Here is a 14,343-nt window from a genome sequence, read left to right as displayed (position 1 = left end):
ATACAAGCAAGCATTCATTTAAGAAGAAGAAGAAGAAGAAGAAGTTACACTTTATTAATCCCACGAGGGGAAATTCGGTTTTTTTTACACTCTGTCTAATGACACACACATAGGCCGAGATACACACTCATGCACAAACAGGGTTCCAGTGACATGCATTAATGGAGAGGTCTCAGAGTGAGGGGGCTGCCCACAGCGAGCGCTCCAGAGCAGTTTTTTGGGGTTCGGTGCCTTGCTCAGGGGCACCTCAGCAGTGCTCAGGAAATGGACTGGCACCTCTCCAGCTACCAGACCAATTTCCGGACTTGGTCCGTGCCAGGACTTGAACCGGCGACCCTCCGGTTCCCAACCCAAGTCCCTACAGACTGAGCTACTGCCGCCCCATTTCATGTGACTTGTCACTATACACACAAAGATTGATCACTTTTACAATAGTCCTCCTGATAGAGCTGATAGCTGATGTCAAACTGTTTTCAAAGCGTAAAGCTTACCGTTTAAAAAGCAAAGAGATTCTTCAAACTAGACTAGATATATTAAAGGTTGGTTTGGCATAAAAATTACATTTAGACCTACGAAAATGCTGCAGAGAAATATCAATCAATCAATCTTTATTTGTATAGCATCAACTTTACAGAGACACTTTACAAAAAGCAGGTAAAGGACCTTACTTATTGCTAGAATACAGGTTCATTAAAACATATAAAGCCTAATTGTGGTTAATGATTGTGGTTATATAATAAAGATCCCAGTACACGCAGGGATTTTTGTATTTAGAATTAAAGAAATCTAACCTTCATTATCCAGTCATGCAGCACTGTGGGGACATTACTTAGTCCTTCTTATGCAGATGGGGTTTTACACATAAATTGTAAATCTAATTCACTGTGTTCTGTTGTCAAAACAATGTCGTTTATTAAATGAAATGAACAGAATTGTGGACAAAACAGACGAGCTTATTAAACGCTGTTATTTATGGCTGTAACGACTTAAACGTTAACGCTACATTTATCCAGTGAACTTGTTAGCGAACTTTGCACATGAAATGTGGCGAAATAGTTAGCATGGTTGTCTGCTGAGCTAACAAACGACATTAACCATCAATTAAAACATTTAGAAAATTCAGCAAGAATCCTTTTGGTGATGCTAAAAACATAAAAGCTAACGCTTGTTGCTATAAGTTTACCTTTGAGATGCCCCGAAATTTACTTGTGGTTCTCTTACTCCAGTTGGTGTTTGGCTCTAAGAGTTGATGCAACATTAAAAAACACACGTTTGCAGATGTGAGTCAAGTTAACCAAGTTGTTTTGTGCCGATCTTCTCGGAGCTTTATGGTGATTTCAGGCGAAAAGCAGCAGCTAACGTTTCCCAGTTAGCCAACGTCCGTCAATCGAACCAAAACAACAAACGTTTCAGAGGCTAACGGCAAAAACCCTGCTCCACTTAAATAGGCTAACATGTATCTCATTTAATGTTACTGAAAACAGACTCTGCCACAGTTGTGATTTCAAGTGAAGTGACTCACCTGTCACCTGCCCTCCTCCAGTCCTGTTGTGTTTATGCCAGGCTTGACTTCTGCGCTTTTCTTACACTGTGAGTGTTTGTGTGGTGCCTTGTCTAATACCGCTGGTCAACGTTCACGTTGAAGGTCAAAAAGAAACACCAGCTGCTGCCATGGAAACCACACAAGAGGATTAGGACCAGACAGAGTATGTTTTGGTCTTTCTGAACCAGGAGACAAAAATCAAACAAAGTCAACCAGGCGAACTGTTGAAAGGAGTATTTCAACTCAATTCTATAGTCTATATTTAGATCTTTTCTCAACATTTCAACTTATCATCGAAATTTTGATTTATTGCTCTCAGTGCTAAATTAAATCTTTTTTTTTTTTAATGTCAGTCCCTAATATATTTTTTGTAAAGTAATTCACCACACGCAAGAAGGCTGTAGCCTTTTCTTTCTTTTTTTAATCCTCGCCTTTAAGCAAACAATTTGTTTCAAATGTTTGGTATTTATTAAAATGCAAAACACGAAAATCCAAAGAAACTTTTATAGAGCCACCTGGTGTTTAATAGTAATATCCCTGCAGGCTTGTACAACTTAAAATTGTGTCCCTGAAGTACAGATGAATTCACTTTCAAATCGTCATAAACAAAAAAAAAAATGGTCTGAGAAATTAAATCAAATAACATGTTCAGCCCTTACGTGGCTCATTCACATCATTCATCAAAAGAGGAGTATAAATATATCTATTTTTTTAAATAATGGTTAATTCTGAATGAGTTTTTTCCATCGTCTATAGGGAAAAAATAATTATAATGGACAAAAAAGTTATGTAAAGATTGAAAAAAAAATAAAGAAGATTCATTACATTCTCTAAATTCAAACCACTCCCATAAAACCAAAGTCTGGTTATAACTGTGGTCAATTTAGAGTTCCTACTCTGAGGTACTGGTATGCTTTTGTTTCTTCTGTCGAAGATAAGTGATGGAGCTGCAGTGGAAGAGGCTCCTGTGAGAAAGACTTATTTCAGAGTCAGCCCTGTGAAGAGTAGGTATACTTGTCAGAGTCTGCGCTGAATTTTTAAGTTCTTGATCAGATGCTTCTGTCCAGAGTCAGAAGTACAGACTCCAGCCGATGTGTCATTTCTAGATCAGGAGTACAGACCTCCAAGATCTTTCAGTTCTGAATCAGGTGTACGGACTCCAGTAGATCTTTCAGTTCTGGATCAGGAGTATGGACTCCAGTAGATCTTTCAGGTCTGGATCAGGAGTATGGACACCAGTAGATCTTTCAGGTCTGGATCAGGAGTACAGACTCCAGTAGATCTTTCAGGTCTGGATCAGGAGTATGGACTCCAGTAGATCTTTCAGGTCTGGATCAGGAGTACAGACTCCAGTAGATCTTTTAAGTTCTGGATCAGGAGTATGGACTCCAGTAGATCTTTTAAGTTCTGGATCAGGAGTATGGACTCCAGTAGATCTTTCAGGTCTGGATCAGGAGTACAGACTCCAGTAGATAATGTTAAAGAGAAGGTAGGACAGTGGGAAGGCAAAGCGGGAGTACGAGTCGATCATGTAGCTGTTGCTGACCAGCAGGTCCACGTTTTCCCGTAATGACCTCTGCCGGCGGAGGCGAGTGCCCTCTGTGGGTCTGATGTCAGGGCTTTGGGCTGGACTGGTGAGGGGATCAATGGTCAAGGTGGGCGCCATTCGAGGGAATGTCGTAAGCTCAATTTCATCATCATGGAAACAGCCGTCGAAGGCCATTGCCTGGCTCGCATTATATGTGGATGGGATCTGAAACCATACAGAAAGAGTTTGATTGCAAAAATTGTTTACTGTCTGAGTTTCAAACTACACTGTTTTTAATTAAATATGTTTGATTGGTTTAAGGGGGTAGCATCTGCATTAAGGATTCCTGAGGGTAGACAATTCAAGAACCACTGCTCTAAAGTACTATTAACACACTGAAAATACTCTCTGTTAAAAGTCCCACAATTAGAAAGCTTACTTGAATAACAGTTTGTTGGATTTGATGCAGTAACTGTGTCCATTTATGAGTATAAAGTTGTGATAGTTTAGTTAAGATCAGTCAACTCAAAATAAAACTTATGTACAACACTGAGAAAATGTAATAATTAACTTTCCATGAATTAAAAGGACATGAGGAAGAGAAATTTCAAGATTCAAGTTGGTGTGAATGTCCTTGCATGGCCACTAGAGGGAGACTTAAGGTAAGAATGTGAGTCCTTTGGGTCCCTGGTTTTCTCATGGTTCCCTCACTGCGCAGTAATAATCCCCATGTGTTGTCGGTGCTGACCTTCCCCCTTTTCATCTTCCTCATCTCCTCAAGAGTGGTGCAGTAGTTCACAGCCGCATATTCGATCACAGAAAGAAAGACAAACAGGAAGCTGGTCCACAGGTAGATGTCCACTGCTTTCACGTATGACACCTGGACCACAAACACACGATCAAATATAAGCAATGCACAAAAGTCCCTCTGTGCCTGAATGCATCTCAGACCCAAACAACTCCAGCTGATACCTGAGGCATGGAGGAGGACACTCCGGTGATGATGGTGGACATCGTGAGCACCGTGGTGATACCTGCAGAAAGACAAAGCATCATTACCCGTGGCTAGATCCGTTTTTACAGAAAACATTTAAAACAAAAACTTTGGAATAAGAAATGAATTTAACAACTATTGAAACCTTATTATTAAACAGATATTATTATTATTATTATTATTATTATTATTATTGTTATTATTATTATTATTATTATTATATGACAGTTGATTATAATCAACAGCAGCACTGAAATAATAATAATTTATAATTTATAATAATAATAATTTATAATAATTTACACTTTATTAATCCCACAAGGGGAAATTCAGTTTTTTTTTACACTCTGTCTAACACACACATAGGCCGAGATACACACTCATGCACAAACAGGGTTCTAGTGACATGCATTAATGGAGAGGTCTCAGAGTGAGGGGGCTGCCCACAGCGAGCGCTCCAGAGCAGTTTTGGGGTTCGGTGCCTTGCTCAGGGGCACCTCGGCAGTGCTCAGGAATATGGACTGGCACCTCTCCAGTTACCAGACCAGTTTCCAGACTTGGTCCGTGCCGGGACTTGAACCGGCGACCCTCCGGTTCCCAACCCAAGTCCCTACAGACTGAGCTACTGCCGCCCCATACAAGAAATGCTTTCCAGTCTGTGGGTCCCTGAACAAATGTTATGCACAAGATGTGGTATGCACTGCTTCTTTTTGTTGAGTCAATGATTACCATATAACATTTTCTTTCTTTGGGTCTTAAAAAGTCATATGAAGCAAAAGTGATTTAATCTTAACTGGGTGGAAGGCAGCTGTATTTATGCCAGCAGAGAAACATGTTTAATTCGAAGAACCCTAACAAGTGAGAAACAGTAGGAATAAAGATATGCCAAGAAAAATCCACCTATCGGTTGCTAAAAACTGGAGATTTGTTTCTAAGCAACACATAGAAAGTCTTAACATTTCCATAAGATAAAATGGTTTGGTATTTAATTGAAAAATAATAAGTTCACACTGTCGCAGTCTGGTCTACTCTTCAGGGCCAGACAGTTTGTTCTCACAAAGTTAATCACAACATTTTAGGGCTCAGTCATGGGTTTTTTGTTTCATGTTATGTTGAATTTAAAGCCGTACCCAGAGAGACACGAGCAGGGACGGCTCTCCTGTCGATCCAGAAGGACACCCAAGAAAGGACCACCATCAGCATGGTGGGAAAGTACGTCTGCAGCATGAAGAAGAAGATGTGCCTCCTCAAGATGAAGTTGATAAACAGTCGATTATACCACCCTGACAGAAAGAGACACAGTCACAGATGTTGAGCATCTGTAATGTTCCTTCAAGTGCTGCAGTTTGGACAACATGTTAAACCCTGCTGCAGGGTTTGAACCTGCGGCTTCATGGAGGTACGACAAACAAAAACAGAGGATGGAAGCACATCCTTGTCCCAAACTGTCACTACAAACATTTTAAAAAAATCTAAAATCACCTGAAAAGATCAAATAACTGTGAAAAGTCACATCTGTCTGTGGCTCGTTACAGCATAAATCATGATGGGCTTGAGAGCAACATATTCAAACAAAGAAATTCAACAATTTGACAGCACGTGTAGAAGTTAGAAAAAGGATAACAGGCCAACACAGACAACACCTGAAGCAGATTCCAGGAGAGACAAAAAAAAAAAAACAATGAGCCTAGAAGAAAAATGCTTGCTTGTGTATTCCTAAGTTGTGTGGAGTTGATCTCTCAGGGTCAACATATCTTTGAGGAACTTTCCTATTGTAGACACTGACCATGTGACAGCTGTAAATGGAACAAGAAATAACTTAAATTTATCAATCAAATATCAAAAATAATCAATCAAAAAAGTTGTTGGATAATACAGAAGCATCAGTATTAAATTGAAACTAGCTAAAAACTCCTCACATGAGCGCTAAAGGAACATTTTACATGTTTAACATGTTGCTTTTAGTCATTGTTTACTGCACAGTGATTGGTGGTGACCATGTTCACCGGAGTATGGCCGGTGGTGGGTAATTAGGACTTACCGGTTTAGTTTTGTTTTTCTGTTTCCAGCTCATAGCCTTTCAGTGTTTAACCATCCACAGAACCATCCTTTTGGTCTCACCCTACCATTTAGTCAGCACTGAGAATAAAGCGCTAAGACTTTTAGAGATGTTTAACACTGCTTGTCAGAGTTATATTGGCTCAACACAAGGAACAAAGAACTGGGTGCAGGTTAGAAACATAAGAGACACATTTTCCTACCAGAGTCAGAGTAACATAAAAATAATTTTAAACTGTTACTTGAAGGTTGACTTGCATAATGTTGCCTTAAGATGTGCCTTTATTGGGAATGAGAAGCCACAGAGAGACACACACAAAGAAGCTGCAGAGTCTAAACTTCAGGTTATTAAGAATAAACAAATACATTGTTATTTACGATGGCTAAAAGACTGATGCTGCAGCTCCTTCTCTTTGAATTTAGGTTATTGAACACACAGGTACACTCAAGAGAACAAATGAAAACACAAGCACATTAAAACACACGCAAACACAAACAGACCGGTGCTGCTGTAGAAGGCCAGGCCATTGGAGGCGTGGAAATGCTTGATGAAGAACTGAGACAAGACGATCTCGTCCGTCCTTAGAGAGTCGTTCCCGTTCTTCCAGTAAAGCATCAGGTCGTTCTCATTATACGCATCTGTGGAGAGAGAGAGAGAGAGAGAGAGAGAGAGAGAGAGAGAGAGGGAGGGCGAGAGACAGAAAGAGGGATGTTTAATGTGATGAACAGATGAGAACTAAACAAAAAAATAGAGAACAAATGTTGCTGCAGCTGGAAGTTGTGTGATTTAATCCTGCTACCAGTGACGAAAGAAGATCTTTACTGAAGTCACAATACCAATAAAGTAAAAGTACCCTGTTTATAGTAATAGCTGAATAAAAATAAATATGTCTCTAGATAGGTAAAAGCACTGACTTCTCCTGCAGTGCATAAAAGTTAAAGTAACATTTAACTCTTAGCGGTTTCAAAAGAAGACACCTTATACATTCAGCTGGTTAAACTTAGTATATTGGTTCCAGCCTCAGGATCTAGTCCCTGAAATGGGTCACCTGGTGAAACTGGGGGGGGGGTCCTGTTATGAATAATAGTAGAAAAAATAAGTTTTTCTTCTTTTTTGTTTGAATTAGCAGAGTGGGATTTTCCAACACAACTCCAGCAGCTCTGGTAGTGTGATGTGTGTTGCTTGAGCTTTTTGACCTCTTCACTCCTCTTTTGTTTAAATTGGACACTTTGCCCCTTTTTAAGGGGATTTATGGCTTTTTACAGACAGAGATGGAGATAGATGGGAAATACAAAAGAAAAAGAGGGCGAGCGAGACAGAGAGAGGGAACAATACCCAACAAAGGGTCTGGGTCAGATTTAAATCCAGCCCTTTATTTGCCAGAGCAACATGTTGTAATAATACGATAAAACTCACTTCATCATGTAAGAGGACACACGTGCAGTACATAAATAATGTGTAGGTGTGTGTGTGTGTGTGTCTCACAGCTCTCCAGCTCCAGTGAGCAGTTCTGTGTGTCCAGAGGGAAACTACTGAAGTCCATCGAGCAGAGAGCCGTCACCGTGACTCTGAAAAACACAAACACACAAAAAACCCCAAAGTATTGGTTAATTAATTAATTAATTCAACTCATCATGCCCCAATTAAAACTTTTATGCTGTCATCCTTGTTTTTAATAAGTATGCTTTTTTAGGTTATAGTTAGTTTGCTTTTACCTATGTGCAACATAAATAGAGTTAAACTTAGGATGAGATCTGGATTCATCTTTGGCGCTCTTGTTCATTAATAAATGGATTGTTTTGTAAATATTCAGAAATGCATGACAACGCTATCACATTTACCCAGAGGCCAAAGTAACTCCTCAAAATCAGTCCAAACCTCTAGAAGCTATTAACTAGGCAAAGGGAAAGCAGCACGTCCTCACCCCTGACATACTGGGACTATGAAATCATGTTTGATGCTTATCTGATAAAAACCCATTTTAACTGAAGGCCGGGTCCCTTTGAGTGGCCTGACATCACTGCACGTTTAGACAAATAAAGGCAGGTCTCAATAAGAGGCCTCTGTGCACTAAGTGTGGATGAGTTTGCGTATCAAAAATATACTCACACGTGTGTCTCTCCCCCCCACAGAGCAGCAGGTTAGTATGAATGGGCTTTCTCACAAGGAAATATCAGACGAGGGATTTACTGTATGATTTAATTGTTAAATATTCTTTCTGGAGTACATTCTATGTGAAAGTCTTTCCCATTATTGCTGTGCCTGAGTTTTCTTTTTAAAGGCTCATCTCATATTGACGCCTGTCCGAAACAAAGCCAGGGTTATTTCATGGACTGCAGTGAATATTAATTGAAGTTTTATAACAATTTATCTGAAACAACTCGAATTCCGCCTGTCAGATAAAAAAAGAGAGTTGTAGATTGATATGTTTTCCGCTAGAAGAAATAGAACTAGGAGCAGTAAAGCAGTAAAGTAAGCAGTAAAGTAAGCTACTTTCCACAACTCAAACACAGCTGAAAATGTGAAATAACTTGAAGTTTTCTGTCTCCTCCTGTTCCTGTTCCGTACCTGACGCTGTAGAGGATGTTTCCATCGGGATAAACCCTCAGCATAATGTTCTCCATGGTGGTGTCGTGGATAAATGAGCGCTTCGAGTGGACGAAGAAGACGTCAGGGACCCAGATCTTCTTCACCAGCCTGGAGTCAAACGTCCGGCTCTGATTGGTTCTGGATGGAAACGACAGCCGCTCGTCTTTCCAGTAATGACGCAGGTACAGAGTCATGGTAAAGTCCTGCAGAAAATGAACATTTCAGGTTTAACTTATAGATATGTAATCTTACATTATAGAGCATATACTTATATAACATGACACTTTTTCACGTTTCTTTATTTTCTTGCCTTTCCTTCTCGTCTTCCCTAATACTTTGTCTTTTCTTCATTCTGTTCATTGGCATTTAAAACAACGATTCTTTTCATTAAATGGTGACAGTAAATACTTCAACAAAAGCTTTTGGTCTTGAAACAAGAAACTAAAAAAATGGGCGGGAAAGTAATTATTCTGTCTGACCTTTTTTTCACAAGTTTATGAATCTGGAAGTAGCTGTGTCTTCTTTCTGCTAGTGTTGGACTCAGAAATCATTGTCAGAGATGAATGAAACATTTTTCTGCAGCAGCCTGAGGCCTGAGGTGAAGTGCAGGCCGCCTGCAGATTTTCAGAGTTCCGGTAGAAGCTGCCGTGACAACACCGTCCTCCCTGCCGTTCGTCTCTCTTGGCTGCAGGAACGCGATAAAACACTTGTAAGTAAGTGGGTGCTTGAGTTAAAAGCCGAGCCATCGAGGGGTCACAAACCAGACATAGGGAACCAACAAGATGTGACGTTCGAGCCGCCTAAAGTGGACATTAAACCATGTTTCAATCCCACTAAAGTTATAGCTTCCTGTGACAGAATATTTTAAACTTTGTGAACTCCTTGAAGGTTTTTTATGTGTCAGCAGATTTGTCTGTTGAATTCTCCGTAGTTGAAAAGCTGCACGCTGAGGAAAATTTTGATTAGTGCAGCCTGTTTTCATGGCAGGTTCACCAGAGGACAGAACATGTCTTCTTTCACGTTTCTGAAGGTTTGTCAAACAGTCATTATAAGTTGGACATTAAGTTAATATTTCAATAGTGAAATCAATCATTGATTCCTCACCATGTTGACCTCTGAGATGCTGTCGATACTCTCCACCTGCACGTCAATGCCTACAGGGATGGCTGAACCTGAAATAAGAGGTGAAACAGCATCATTAGGGTTTACTCGCACTCATAAATCAAGGTGAGGCTCATGCTTGAGGTGACACACTGAACATCTGAAGAGGTGAAAACGCTGAGGTGAAAGGATTCCTTTCTCTCGGTCAACCTGAGGCATTCTCTGAAAAGCTTTCACTTGCAAAAACGTCATTTTACTTAAATAAGTGTGAATTGGATCGTGAAACTGAAAATGTGTGCATATCACTGCGAATGATTTGGTTATAATCCTTAAAAGAAAAAAACATGCAATGACAGTTGGTCAACAATGTCTTTTAAAATCAGCTTTTATTTAATGTTTGGCTTAAGTTGCATCACCAAACCTCACTCCGTCCAATAGTGGTAAAAAAAACATCCTTTCTCCTCACCACAGTCATCTACATCAGTCCCCCACACTCCCCCGCTCCATCTGCCTCATTAGCAGATTAAGCTTGTTTAACCGCTAAACCTTAACAACCTGATTTGTGAAAACACAAACAGAGCAGAAATAGCTCAACAGCACAAATCCCCCCCCTAAAAAATAAGCTTAAATTACAACGTCTACATCATCTCCACATCATGACCGGACAAAGTTAATGAAGGACATTTTTTCTGGATGTTTGTACGCCCCGAAAGCAACTCTGATTACGTTTGGTGGTCGATCTACTCGGCTAATTTTAGTTTTGATCCAAGTCTGCGGCATTTAGGCTCTTTCCTCACTCGACCACAAGCATTAGCAAAGATTTAACTGTTGTCCTGAACTCATAAACATAAAGAATGCGGTTTCGAGTCAATGTGAAGAGTTTAACAATGAGAGAGAAATGCTCTGCAAGAATGAGCAATCATGACTGTCAACATACAGAGCCACTAACTCTGACGACCGTGAACTTTGGCCTGACTTGGCACGTTTGTTTGGTGATTTTAGTTTGAACCAGGTTAAATGCATTGTAATGGTTGTTTTTAACAGTACTTAAGTGACTCTCCTACTTTCAAAGGTCTTAACTAAACATTGTTATGAAGATATTTCAAAGATGTCGACAGAAAACTGTAACATGTGATCTTTTAAACCATTTTAACGGATGAGTTTTGAGCCCCTGTGACTTCACACATTTCATATGAATATTCTGGAAGTGTTACAGGGGGACTAAGTGATCCTCACTTTGGGCCACCTTCAGAGTTATCAGAGCAGTTACAGGTACAGCACTGGCCGTCTGTGTGTGCATGTCTAAGTATGTGTGTGAATCGTTTAAGGCTTCACGATGGAGGAGCAGCACTGATGTAGATTTGCACCATGAAAAGGGGCTATTGACACTTTGTCGGAGGACATGAGGAGTCACAACAACATCAACAAAGCCCCTGGATGTTTAGCTTTAGCCTTACAAAAGACAGTGAAAAGCATTTTAAAATTGAAAGAAGATTGAACATGTAAGGCCTCGTGAAATATGTGCTACCATTTAGCTCTGTGTATGTTAAAAAAACATGGTTTTTGATAGAGCTTCAGAGCACGTTTTCCTTTTTCTCAAAGTGCAAATGCACCACATCATTCGATAGGATAGCCTCGGCTGTCAATTCACGCTGTATAAACAACAAATGGTTCGACAGCAAGACATCAGAACAGAACACCGGCTTTTGTATGTTGTAACTCATAAGTAGTATTTTCCTTGCTTTTAGTCAGTTCTGTTATCTCAGAGATCCTCGGTTTAAAGGATCCAGGCTTTGGTAGATTATCAGTGGCTGCATATGGATTTACATCGGTTGTGTTTTCTATTCTATTGACCCCTTTAACACAAAAAAAAAGCCTTTTGATCTGCATAAAACCAAAACCATGTCTGATGCATGGTTTAGCATGCAAAGACACACAGAGTCACTGACACACAGGTTTGGGGTTTGACTGTAACCTCTGTCTGGACGTGGTTACATTCCTCTCCTCACTCTAAATGACAGAAAAAATAAATAAATAAAAAATCAACAACTTGAAAATGTGCTTTTGCATGAACCTATGTTAAATGAGTTACTTCCTGAATGTAGCTGAACATGATGAGGCCAGCAGTTCAATAAACACTTTATTTAATGAAGTTTATCTGGACCATAAAGATCCTGCTGCAGGCCAGCCTTTGTGCTGGCATGACTCATGATGAAACCACCAGCAGTGCAGACTCGACAGCCAGCGTCGCCCCGACAACAACTGCTGATGGTGGGAAAAACTTGAAACAGAAGGTCACTCTCTCCCTCACTTTGCTGCTTTCTCTTTCCCATGTCACACCCAGTAAGTGGCCATTTTTAGAGAGAAACATATGTAAAAAGGAGGTCAGGCTCAACCCTCTAAGTGATGTGATGCACAGTCTTCAGAACAGCATGAAGTTCAGCTTTTAAAAGAAGGTATTAATAACAGTTAAGAGCTGCCGTGTTGACCGGAATTATTTTGTTATTTAGGAGTTATTTTGTGTGGTAATTTAGTAACCCTAATACATATTTGGTATCAATGGATGACTTTGCAATTGGTATAGCAAAGTAGTAATGACGTTGCTATTCTGACTGAGCAACGTATAATTCAAGGCATATCTCCTACTAAGATGCACCTGAATTGATGGTACAGGAATTGATGAGCAACAAAACACATCCATATGAATAGCTGCATCAGTTTCAGCAAGTCGGACATAAATATGACCATACGTGAGCGCAGCCAGCAATTGCTTCAAAAGGGAGGTAGAAATGGGGAATTTGTGGCTCTGCTTCAACGTCTGACTTTTTTCCGCTCAGCTGATGTAAACAAGTTGATGAGAAAGTTGCTGTGGAGCTTCTTTTTTTTTTTTTTTTTTTTTGATGATCTCTGAATTTATTCATAATCACAGTTCCTGGAAATGTAAGCACATTGTTGAAAACAGAGACAAATGTTTATCACTGTTGTCAGTGGAAAAATACAACAAAAACTCCTCTATAGCAAAAAAACAGAAAAGAAATCTGGAGGAAAAGCTGGTTACTGTGGTTCCAGCTCAACCCGTTTCACTATCAGAGAAAATCAGTGAACTGCCTCAGGTGGTCTCATTGTTAGGGAGAGTATGAGGTGATTGATGGCCTGAATGTTTGTCCACTATGCAAACATGTGTTACAATGATGAAAACCATCCTTTCTGTGCAGGTGCACCAAAATAGAAAGGCAGAGCTGCAAACTGAAGGAACTGGAAAACAGAACTGGAAAAATAGGATCTTTTTAGTGTATATGCCCCCAAATGTAATTATTTTCATCCCCCTGTGCACAGATTGTCCTGCTATTCGTGTAATCCAGTTCTGTACTCTTTGGGTGACCCTACAACATCACAGTTAGCAAGCTGCTGCAGATTTAATAACGCATAAAAATCTTGCCTGGCGCAGCTTTAAGGTCATATTTTGGCCCAAAATGTGAGTCGTTTAATCCCTGAACACATCGCAGCAGATGGATCAATTCATGCAGTCATAAGCAGCATAATGCAGCTTTAAGGTCACAGGATGTTTCCAGTGTGTGTTTTCATTTTCCCAATCAAAGGAGGAGGAGAGGTGAGAGCTGAAGAGGAATTTAGAGGTGATTTTTCCAAGCGGCTTTTGGAGAACGTGAACGTCAGACTCATACACAATCCATACTGACTCAGCCCAGCCATGCATAACAAAGTCAGCTCAGCCTCAAACACTGTAATGTAATGAACGCTCTGCTCACTGCAGGCTGAGCTATCTGTAAGTATTTAGCTGCCACACAGAGTTCATTTACTGAATATTTACCATTTAACTTTTTAAAGTTAAAGCAATGCACAATCTTTACATCAGAGCTGAACGGTTGTAAAGCAATATATTTCAACTGTTTTAGACTCTTTGGGTATTTCTATTTATATCATAAGACATAGGCAAAATACACATTGATGCAGTGGTGGATATTATAGATAATTTTTAAGGACTTGTACTCTATTGGTTTCTTTTAATGCCAGTTATCGTTTATACTCCACTAAATGTCAGACAGAATATTGTACTTCTACTTTAATACATGAATCTGACAGTTTAAGCACCTATGAAGGCACACATTCAGTATGTTTGCATAATTTATAAATAAATGAGTGATTTGAATGTAGCTTTCATGCTATGTTAAATGAAAGAGTTTAACTCTCATCAACATCAAGTAAAACAGGACTTTCAAATATATTTATGTGACTATGGTTTCAGTAGCCATGTCTTTTGTTTATGTTTGGCTTCACACACCTGGAGTGACTCCTACTTAGACTATATTGCATAATCAAATTCAATGTATCATCCTAATATGCCAGAGATTTGTTTCATTAAAGCTTTCTTACTTCAAAACACAGCCAGCTTTGTCGACTGTAGTATCTCAGTACAAGCTGGAAGTTTTAAACACAAACGGAGAAAACGAAAATGCTGCTTTCCAAAAGAAAAGTACTCTGAGTTATTATACTCAATATGCAGAAAGAAG

At 39.7% G+C, this 14,343-nt stretch overlaps 1 protein-coding gene across 3 annotated transcripts in view; it reads right to left on the bottom strand.

Moving 5' to 3' along the window:
* Positions 1-2,198: 2,198 nt before the first annotated feature.
* The window catches only part of LOC306834849 (gamma-aminobutyric acid receptor subunit rho-3-like), a 40,570-nt gene continuing 28,425 nt past the window's right edge, over positions 2,199-14,343 (bottom strand). For all 3 annotated transcript variants that reach the window (XM_079361080.1, XM_079361079.1, XM_079361078.1), the window contains 8 exons: positions 9,818-9,885; positions 8,693-8,916; positions 7,610-7,692; positions 6,625-6,762; positions 5,196-5,348; positions 4,044-4,105; positions 3,820-3,951; positions 2,199-3,296 (listed from right to left, as the gene is read on the bottom strand). In XM_079361080.1, coding sequence (XP_079217206.1) covers positions 2,994-3,296; positions 3,820-3,951; positions 4,044-4,105; positions 5,196-5,348; positions 6,625-6,762; positions 7,610-7,692; positions 8,693-8,916; positions 9,818-9,885 — 1,163 coding nt within the window. In that variant the 3' untranslated portion in view covers positions 2,199-2,993. The remainder of the gene's footprint in view (positions 3,297-3,819; positions 3,952-4,043; positions 4,106-5,195; positions 5,349-6,624; positions 6,763-7,609; positions 7,693-8,692; positions 8,917-9,817; positions 9,886-14,343) is intronic.

The sequence above is a fragment of the Symphodus melops genome, assembly GCF_947650265.1.
Source record: "Symphodus melops genome assembly, chromosome: 14".
NCBI classification, from domain to species: domain Eukaryota; kingdom Metazoa; phylum Chordata; class Actinopteri; order Labriformes; family Labridae; genus Symphodus; species Symphodus melops.
Note: the sequence above shows the minus strand (reverse complement) of the source record. Positions and strands in the feature narration are given on the sequence as shown.